The following is an 11174-nucleotide window of genomic DNA, read 5'->3' on the forward strand; positions in this document are numbered from 1 at the left end:
ATTAGGTGTCAGTTCCCCATACATAGCACAGGGGTGATGCTGGGGGTATTACTCTGTATTAGGTGTCAGTTCCCCATACATAGCACAGGGGTGATGCTGGGGGTATTACTCTGTATTAGGTGTCAGTTCCCCCATACATAGCACAGGGGTGATGCTGGGGTATTACTCTGTATTAGGTGTCAGTTCCCCCATACATAGCACAGGGGTGATGCTGGGGGTATTACTCTGTATTAGGTATCAGTTCCCCCATACATAGCACAGGGGTGATGCTGGGGGTATTACTCTGTATTAGGTGTCAGTTTCCCATACACAGCACAGGGGTGATGCTGGGGGTATTACTCTGTATTAGGTGTCAGTTCCCCCATACATAGCACAGGGGTGATGCTGGGGATATTACTCTGTATTAGGTGTCAGTTACCCCATACATAGCACAGGGGTGATGCTGGGGGTATTACTCTGTATTAGGTGTCAGTTCCCCCATACATAGCACAGGGGTGATGCTGGGGTATTACTCTGTATTAGGTGTCAGTTCCCCCATACATAGCACAGGGGTGATGCTGGGGGTATTACTCTGTATTAGGTGTCAGTTCCCCATACATATCACAGGGGTGATGCTGGGGTATTACTCTGTATTAGGTGTCAGCTCCCCCATACATAGCACAGGGATGATGCTGGGGGTATTACTCTGTATTAGGTGTCAGTTCCCCCATACATAGCACAGGGATGATGCTGGGGGTATTACTCTGCATTAGGTGTCAGTTCCCCCATACATAGCACAGGGGTGATGCTGGGGATATTACTCTGTATTAGGTGTCAGTTCCCCATACATAGCACAGGGGTGATGCTGGGGGTATTACTCTGTATTAGGTGTCAGGTCCCCATACATAGCACAGGGGTGATGCTGGGGGTATTACTCTGTATTAGGTGTCAGTTCCCCCCATACACAGCACAGGGGTTATGCTGGGGATATTACTCTGTATTAGGTGTCAGTTCCCCATACATAGCACAGGGGTGATGCTGGGGGTATTACTCTGTATTAGGTGTCAGTTCCCCCATACATAGCACAGGGGTGATGCTGGGGGTATTACTCTGTATTAGGTGTCAGTTCCCCATACATAGCACAGGGATGATGCTGGGGGTATTACTCTGTATTAGGTGTCAGTTACCCCATACATAGCACAGGGATGATGCTGGGGGTATTACTCTGTATTAGGTGTCAGTTCCCCCATACATAGCACAGGGGTGATGCTGGGGGTATTACTCTGTATTAGGTGTCAGTTCCCCCATACATAGCACAGGGGTGATGCTGGGGTATTACTCTGTATTAGGTGTCAGTTCCCCCATACATAGCACAGGGGTGATGCTGAGGGGTATTACTCTGTATTAGGTGTCAGTTCCCCCATACATAGCACAGGGGTGATGCTGGGGGTATTACTCTATATTAGGTGTGAGTTCCCCCATACATAGCACAGGGGTGATGCTGGGGGTATTACTCTATATTAGGTGTCAGTTCCCCCATACATAGCACAGGGGTGATGCTGGGGGTATTACTCTGTAGTAGGTGTCAGTTCCCCATCCTGTAATGGCCACCAGGAAGTGGGACCTGTGAGACCCTGCATCTGAGACTCTCCTGTAATGGCCACCAGGAAGTGGGACCTGTGAGACCCTGCATCTGAGACTCTCCTGTAATGGCCACCAGGAAGTGGGACCTGTGAGAGAGACCCTGCATCTGAGACTCTCCTGTAATAGCCACCTGGAAGGGGGTCCTGTGAGAGAGACCCTGCATCTGAGACCCTCCTGTAATGGCCACCAGGAAGTGGGACCTGTGAGAGAGACCCTGCATCTGAGACTCTCCTGTAATAGCCACCGGGAAGGGGGTCCTGTGAGAGAGACCCTGCATCTGAGACCCTCCTGTAATGGCCACCGGGAAGTGGGACCTGTGAGAGAGACCCTGCATCTGAGACCCTCCTGTAATGGCCACCAGGAAGTGGGACCTGTGAGAGACCCTGCATCTGAGACTCTCCTGTAATAGCCACCGGGAAGTGGGACCTGTGAGAGACCCTGCATCTGAGACTCTGCTGTAATGGCCACCGGGAAGGGGGACCTGTGAGAGAGACCCTGCATCTGAGACTCTCATGTAATGGCCACCAGGAAGGGGGACCTGTGAGACCCTGCATCTGAGACTCTCCTGTAATGGTCACCGGGAAGGGGGACCTGTGAGAGAGACCCTGCATCTGAGACTCTCCTGTAATGGTCACCGGGAAGGGGGACCTGTGAGAGAGACCCTGCATCTGAGACTCTCCTGTAATAGCCACCGGGAAGTGGGACCTGTGAGAGAGACCCTGCATCTGAGACCCTCCTGTAATGGCCACCAGGAAGTGGGACCTGTGAGAGACCCTGCATCTGAGACCCTCCTGTAATGGCCACCAGGAAGGGGGACCTGTGAGAGACCCTGCATCTGAGACTCTGCTGTAATGGTCACCGGGAAGGGGGACCTGTGAGAGAGACCCTGCATCTGAGACTCTCCTGTAATGGTCACCGTGAAGGGGGACCTGTGAGAGACCCTGCATCCGAGACCCTCCTGTAATAGCCACCGGGAAGTGGGACCTGTGAGAGAGACCCTGCATCTGAGACCCTCCTGTAATGGCCACCGGGAAGTGGGACCTGTGAGAGACCCTGCATCTGAGACCCTCCTGTAATGGCCACCAGGAAGGGGGACCTGTGAGAGAGACCCTGCATCTGAGACTCTGCTGTAATGGCCACCAGGAATGTTCCTTCTACAGCCTGAGATAATATGCAGACTTCTGACACCTCCCTAAAACCAAAATTATTACCCTTGGGTCAATGTGGATACGGATGGGCAGCCCATATATATATATATATATATATATATATATATATATATATACACACACATACATATAATTATATATATATATATATATATATATATATACACACAAACATGAAAGTCTGGCTGAACACACAGAGGGTCTAATTCAGAGATATGCGCAAACACCAGAGGAGAGACAGTCTGCAGCCGATTAGGCACTGGGTGGCAAGGGAGGACGTTTTACAAAACAGGGGCGCATCAGCCAAGCCCAGGGTCTTCCTCTTCCCATGCAGCTGCTGTCCTGGCCCCAGTGGCGTGAATACACTGGCCATTCGGTGTAAGTTGAGTTACTCAGATGACCAGTGTGCACGCAGATGATCAGAGGCTGCAGATCACAGAAGCTTCCATTGGGCCAATAGTGATCACTAGTGTAGGGTCAGCTCTGTAGCTTCTGTGATAAACGTGAACACAAAGTGGTTTCTGGGCCTACAGCGTCTAATCCTTACACCAGGCTGAGTGTCAGCAGTGACACATCAGGGCAGATTAGGATGAAAGGCGACTATGTCCAAGAACTGCACCCATCGGTCCAACGTGATCAGAATTATTGGCATGATCCCTCTGATGAAGAAATACAGTATATGGATCAGTTTGTACCAGGGCAACTAGATTCCCAATGGCAGAACGTCCCCAAGCCCACTGACCAGATTCCAGAGCTATTGGTTGTAGTAGGATGTCCTCATATAGGATGGCCTGTGACCCCAGGGTATGGCGATCACACTGAGGGTGGTGTCACACGAACCCCACGCTAGTTATGGACACGGCCCTGGTGACCACAATGTACACCGATCATAGTAAGCGGGGAAAGGAGCTGCTCTCTGCAGTAATCTCAGCTACATATGGCTGGAGCATTGCTGGTGTGACGCCACCCTGAGTAACAGGAGACACAGGCAATCAGACTTAGGTGTCAGACGTGGTGCACAGGTGTCTATAGTTTAGCAGACGGTAATGTCCTGAGAGGGGGAGAGCCTTCATCTAAGGGGTATGGAACAGAAGGAAGGACGGACGTGGTCACTGCTGGTGGTTGCTGGGTCTCTTTGACCCTAAGACTTTCTACTTACTCAGACCAGGAAAATAATCAACGCTGCGTTTGCAAAATAGCTAATGAGCCCAAAGTGTCCGGTTCCAGTTCCCAGTAACCCCATCAGCGGCTCCACCTGTCTAATGATTTACAGAGATTCCCGTCCAGCTCAGTAATACCCTCAGACATGCGCCAGAGGCCGGGGGGCGAGCGGTCACAGCGAGGCCGGGGGGCGAGCGGTCACAGCGAGGCCGGGGGGCGAGCGGTCACAGCGAGGCCGGGGGGCGAGCGGTCACAGCGAGGCCGGGGGGCGAGCGGTCACAGCGAGGCCGGGGGGCGAGCGGTCACAGCGAGGCCGGGGGGCGAGCGGTCACAGCGAGGCCGGGGGGCGAGCGGTCACAGCGAGGCCGGGGGGCGAGCGGTCACAGCGAGGCCGGGGGGCGAGCGGTCACAGCGAGGCCGGGGGGCGAGCGGTCACAGCGAGGCCGGGGGGCGAGCGGTCACAGCGAGGCCGGGGGGCGAGCGGTCACAGCGAGGCCGGGGCGAGTGTATGGCAGTGACTGAATAAATCAGCGGCTCTGAACCTCAACTCTCAGGTTTGCCCAACAGGCCATGTTGTAAGGATTTCTGTCTGTGGAACCAGGAGGGATAACTACTGACCCAGCAACATAGAGTAACTCACCTGTGCATAATTAGACATCCACAAAACATGGCCTGTTGGTGGGACCCGAGGACAGGAGTTGAACCACAGCTTGACGGACAATAGGTTAGATATAGATAGCGTCCCAGATCATTCACTCCTGCGCCAACATGTAGGGGGTTAGACTGACGCATGGGGGGGGGGGGGAATATGGGTCACACAAACAATCTAAAAAGTTTAATCAACATTTTAATAAACAGTCAGATCTGTAAAAGAGACACATTACAAAACACAACATAACTATCAGCATTCGCATCCAAAATAAAATAAAATGCTCCTGTTCCACCAGAGAACTAGATGGGTTTGATTTTGAAGTGAAGTCCAATCAGGCTGAAGACCAGGCACTTCAGGTCCTGTACAAGGTAATAGAAAACTCTCAGTCCCTCAGGGTCCCTGGAAGATAGATGGACAGATATTAGGTGCTACATAAACATAACTCAATACTACAGTACAGGAACGTTTCCCTACAAGATGTGTATACCCTCTGTCCCCAGAGCCCCGTATACCCTCTGTCCCCAGAGCCCCGTATACCCTCCGTCCCCAGAGCCCCGTATACCCTCCGTCCCCAGAGATCTGCCCTCCCTTATATCAGAGCCCCGTATTACAGCCGGCCAGGTGCTCGCCCTCCCTTATATCAGAGCCCAGTATACCCTCCGCCCCCAGAGATCTGCCCTCCCTTATATCACAGCCCCGTATTACAGCCGGCCAGGTGCTCACCCTCCCTTATATCAGAGCCCCGTATTACAGCCAGCCAGGTGCTCGCCCTCCCGTATATATAAGAGCCCCGTATTACAGCCGGCCAGGTGCTCGCCCTCCCGTATATATAAGAGCCCCGTATTACAGCCGGCCAGGTGCTCGCCCTCCCGTATATCAGAGCCCCGTATTACAGCCAGCCAGGTGCTCGCCCTCCCTTATATCAGAGCCCTGTATTACAGCCAGCCAGGTGCTCGCCCTCCCATATATCAGAGCCCCGTATTACAGCCGGCCAGGTGCTCGCCCTCCCGTATATCAGAGCCCCGTATTACAGCCGGCCAGGTGCTCACCCTCCCGTATATCAGAGCCCCGTATTACAGCCAGCCAGGTGCTCGCCCTCCCGTATATCAGAGCCCCGTATTACAGCCGGCCAGGTGCTCGCCCTCCCTTATATCAGAGCCCTGTATTACAGCCAGCCAGGTGCTCGCCCTCCCTTATATCAGAGCCCCGTATTACAGCCGGCCAGGTGCTCGCAGCACCTTCTTGTGTACAGCGAGTCTGTTACTGTCACAGGATCTTCATGGTCACCCAACAGGATTATTTTGCGGCAAATGTACAATATTACCACCAGCTGTGATTGCGCTAATAAATAATTAAATTGGCTTCAAATGTGCCCTGAAATGGTCACATAATATATAGGAGCCTACAGAGCATACTGAGGACACCCCCTGCACCCCCACAGCGGGGAACTAGTATCAAACATGAGGCCTCTGTTCTACAGGAGGGTGAAGACACTCGTCCTTCCTGGGAAGGGGATGGAAGGAGGGGACTGTATACTCACTGACAGGGGCCATTCAGCCAAAACAAAGTACCTGCTGGGTACACGCTAGATGAGGAGTATCTGGGCGACATGCTGGCACGTCACCGAATTCCATATCATCCGGTTGGCTGTGTAGCACGGATGGCAGATCTCACACACGCAGATTGGCCGCACACACTGAACGATCCGGCAGATCTCACTAACGAGCGCACAGATTGGCCGCACACACTGTACGATCCGGCAGATCTCACTAACAAGCGCACAGATTGGCCGCACACACTGTACGATCCGGCAGATCTCACTAACAAGCGCACAGATTGGCCGCACACACTGTACGATCCGGCAGATCTCACTAACAAGCGCACAGATTGGCCGCACACATTGTACGATCCGGCAGCTCTCACTAACAAGCGCACAGATTGGCCGCACAAACTGTACGATCCGGCAGATAGGTAATTTCAATTCGGCCGGAAACCACGCCTCAGGCCAATATCGCTCCCGTGTGTACCCAGGACCCTAGAAAGAGTCTAAGATCAGCTGCAGCTAAAGTCTCTTCTCAGTGGGACGGGGCGTATACAGCAGCTCCCTATAGAAATACAGCGCTCGCTAATCTGGGGACAGCAATACGCAGCACAAAGCGCAGATCTACCACCAACCCCCGGAGAAAGACCCTGCAGCTGTGCGTAGTGCATGACACATAACACCAGGAATTGTGGGACGTATTCGTACATCTGGGCAAAGGCGGCTTCATAAAAGTGACTTAGGCTCCAGCACCACGGGGGAAACCCAGTCCTCCCCAATGTCCTGCTGCAAATCATTACCCCTTATTACAGTAGCCCATCGCACACCCTCTATGGGGTGAATGGAAAAATCTGCGCAGATACAGAAAAACGCAGTGCGACCATTCCGGATGCACGCCGAGTACCCTATAGAATATTTATATGTGCAACCGAACAGCGTCACAGCCAATTAACCGCAAACGCACACTGTGCTTATTGTACTGTACCCGGTATATACGTACAACACCCCGGCCACACAAAGCCGATCCGCCATGCAGGTCAATGGATGCTCATCCCAACCCTATGTACTTACCCAACACTCCCATTATATAATGACTTTATGGAAAACCAGCCAAAAAAAGAACAAAATAAAAAATAAAACGACAGACAGACAGACGCGCAACGACACTTACTTTGACTGATTCACATCTATAAGGGAACCAATTTTCGACGTGGTAAAAGAGATGTGCTCATCCCCAATGACGATTTCCAGCTCCTGCAGCATAGAGGACGAGAGGGGGTTATGTGCAGGAACAGACACTGCCATCATCACATACAGGAGGGCGAGAGGGGGTTATGTGCAGGAACAGACACTGCCATCATCACATACAGGAGGGCGAGAGGGGGTTATGTGCAGGAACAGACACTGCCATCATCACATGAGGGAGGGAGGGGGTTATGTGCAGGAACAGACACTGCCATCATCACATGAGGGAGGGAGGGGGTTATGTGCAGGAACAGACACTGCCATCATCACATAAGGGAGGGAGGGGGTTATATGTGCAGGAACAGACACTGCCATCATCACATGAGGGCGAGAGGGGGATATGTGCAGGAACAGACTCTGCCATCATCACATGAGGGAGGGAGGGGGTTATGTGCAGGAACAGACACTGCCATCATCAGATAACATTTTCCCAATTCAACATTGCCTGGATCTTGAGAAAATTACTATAACTTGTGGCTACGTCTACTTAGTCGTAATTGTTAGAGTACCGATATAATTTACACCGTTATACTCCATTCACCTCACACTGTAACCTCTAATTGTAGTTGACAATTGAATGTTTTTAATGAAAATGTGAAGACAAAAGTAAAATAAACCTACTTACATACAGCACTGAATTTGTATCTGAAATTATTTTCCGCTACCAGACCAGCAGAGTAACACAATGCCCTATACCAGTGGTCTGCAGGACCCCACACAGGTCATGTTTTCCTGGTCATCCTGACACATTTTAAAAGATCCACAGATGGAGCTAATTATTTTACTTGTGATTCTGAAGAGACCTGGAAAACATGCGCTGTTTTAGGTCCTGAGGACAGAGTTTGTGATCTACAGCATTTCATTAGTGACTTATTACATTACTGCAGACCCCGTCCCCAGCAACAACTTCATCTTTATACAAAAAAAGTACAAGATTTTGTTTTCAGGACAATTTCACTTTTTATTTATTTGTGACCCCATGTGAACTGCGCAGTCAGACAGGATGTGTGTGTAGTTACACTAAGTGTTGGTGTGTTGCCTAGCCCCTATAATGTAATGGGGAGTGGTAAGCTATGTATTATAATTAGTAATCAGTAGCTATCATTAATGGGCAGAGGCAGCATAGGCTCATAGCGGGGGTCCCAGCACACCCATCTCATGTGGAAACTGGAGACCTGGTTCCGCTGTGACCAGGGAGGTCCTCTCACCATGAATACTAACCTCTGATGCTTATAATACAGAGGGGTCCTCACTTTCCATTACTTTGGAGAAAAAGGGTCAACATGTTATTGTTAAATAATAAAAATAATCTTATATATGAATAGTACATATAGATATTTTGGTGACCTGTGCGAGGGGTTACGTAGTCACTACCAGATTAAAGCACCATCATCGTACTCCCTGTAGGGGATCTGACAGCGATTAGACGCCATGACAAGACTCCTGGGCAGCGTGGGTACCATACAGGTTAGAGGCACCAGTGTGCTGAGGACGTCAGCCCGGAGCCTGCACATATTTCAGGATAGGAACAGAACACACCTGTCGGCCAACTCTGTCAGGCGGAGGCCACAAGGCATCGTCTTCTTTTGTTATTTCACTGTCATCTATGATCCGCTTCAGTTCCTCCATCACGCTCTTGTGTACGTACGCCTGGAACGAGAGCCAGCACAATCCGTTAGCAGATGGGGGGCAGGGAGGCTTGCCGGTCTATTTACTAAGCGGCAGCTTACCACACAGGGCGATTTGCCAACACTGACTTTTTACATTTTAGGCTTAAACACAGCGAGACGTCGCGGCTTGTACATGAACCCCTCGTAGTCATTTACAGGGTGAGAGGCTGAAACATATGGGAGGAAAAGGATGAGTCTTTTATAGCCAATCACCGCTGTAATGAGGGCGTAAGCGGGGCTCACTCATCAGGCCGTAGCCACACTCACAGCCGGCGTAACGGGGACATGGCGGCAGCGCTAACACAAGACTCACCTCCTTTCTGATCATTACGTCATTCTTGTAGTTACTGTTGTTGGCGTATCGCAGTTTACCTGTAAAATAAAGGGATTTGGTAAATAGACGGATATTCGCCTTGGAAGGGGCAGAGCTACGCAGCGGGCACATTACACGCAGACTGGCGCCTGCAGGTTATTACACATCACTTATGTCAGAGCCATTATTACATCGCGCTCTGCATTGGGAACGGTTACATATAATGACGCGTTAGGAAACGATGGGATCAGAGTACAGAGCGAGTCGCAGCCACAGATCATCATAAGCGGGCACCACGGCGCTCCCAGGAGGCCGCGCCGGCGCTAGACCGCCCCCAGGAGGCCGCGCCGGTGCTACAATGTGTGTGTGTGTGTGGGGGGGGGGGGGGTCACTGCTCATGAACACAAGCACAAGACCACGCAATATCTCCAGAAGGTCCCCCCTGCCCCTCCCCCAGGGCTCCCCCCACACCAGTGCCCCAATGTGCCCCCCAATGCTACCCCCACACCAGCCTCAATGTGTCCCCTGCCCGCTATGTCCCCCCCATTGTGTTCCCCTTCCGGTCCCCCTGCCGCCCCCCGCCGATGCTCCGGCTGTGTTGGCGGCGGCTGTACAGCACACACCCCCCCCGGGTCTCACCGTCCGGCCGGAACTCGAACTCCAGGAACTCGTGCCCGAATTTCCCCTTGTGCCCCACATAGTAGCGGAGATAGAAGTCGCTGCCCATGATGTTACCGTACGCGCTCCTAAATGACGACACCGCACACAACGTCGCACACCAGTGACGTAATAACTGTACGGACAGGAGACGCAGCCAGCGACCATTGGTTGGGCCGGAAAGAGCAGACCAATGGGAGAAAGAGGCGGGTCTTACATCGTCCTATGGCGGGCAGGCACTAGAGGCCGCGCTGCACCGTGTCCCCTCCCTGTGTGATGTCATTGGGACCCCATAGAGTTTGGTCTGCGGAAACATGGCGGGCTGCAACCAGCACAGAGTGAGGGACCCGGAGTCGCTCCTCCTAGTGCTGCAGGATAATGGCGTCTCACACCAGAGAGGGGCAGGTGTAATAATGTATTATCAGGGGACCTGTCACTCCCCAGCTGCTGTAGAACTACAAGTCCCACCATGCTGCCTCATCCAGCCATTTATCTGCTCCACAACTTTGATGTGTAAAAAATGAAACTTAGGGGTCAGCAGCTCAGCTGCGATTAGACGGCTGGTCCAGGGCGCAATGTACAGGCGCAGTGCGCACAAATCCGGTGCATATGGCCAGCTTACATTGCGCCTCTTCCTGCGCTCCCCTATGGGGCTGGGAGGTGAAACGCGTCGTGTAGGGAGCCGGTGCTGCGCCTCCACGGCAGCCGTCAGTATGGGAAGAATGAAAATGGAGGCGATGCAGCACTGGGAGTAAAATGGGCGACTATAAGTGTATAGTAATGTGTATAATAATAGCGATACGTGTATTGGAAAGTAGCATAAAGAGTCCGCACATATGCAGCTACGCTTAGCGCAAGATACGCCGCACAAATGGCCGCACGTCCAACCGCACTAACCCCGGTAAGTATTGGAAACTCAGATGATGTGGAAAATGGCGGCCACCTGACGCGATGTGCGTACATTAGTCTCCTTATAATGTCACTTGTGTGGGTAATAAGCGGCTTTTCTCACCAGCATCTCTGACAGTGACTATTACAGATCAGTACATGGAGCTTTATAGCACATTTCCTATTATTGTACAGTCGTGCTTTCACCTAGGTCAGGGGTCATCCGCCCACGACACACGTGTGCCAGACGTGACAC

At 52.0% G+C, this 11174-nt stretch overlaps 1 protein-coding gene across 1 annotated transcript; it reads right to left on the minus strand.

Moving 5' to 3' along the window:
- Nucleotides 1-4783: 4783 nt before the first annotated feature.
- MAGOH (mago homolog, exon junction complex subunit) lies at nt 4784-10151 on the minus strand. The gene is made up of 5 exons (XM_088465559.1): nt 10013-10151; nt 9374-9432; nt 8930-9040; nt 7317-7399; nt 4784-5004 (listed from the first exon to the last, which is right to left on the minus strand). Exons 1-5 carry the CDS (start codon nt 10098-10100, stop codon nt 4905-4907), a joined length of 441 nt encoding a protein of 146 aa, XP_088321685.1. The 5' UTR covers nt 10101-10151; the 3' UTR covers nt 4784-4904.
- Nucleotides 10152-11174: the final 1023 nt, after the last annotated feature.

This window comes from Taudactylus pleione, unplaced genomic scaffold, assembly GCF_031769625.1.
Source record: "Taudactylus pleione unplaced genomic scaffold, aTauple2 ptg001992l, whole genome shotgun sequence".
Lineage (NCBI taxonomy): Eukaryota > Metazoa > Chordata > Amphibia > Anura > Myobatrachidae > Taudactylus > Taudactylus pleione.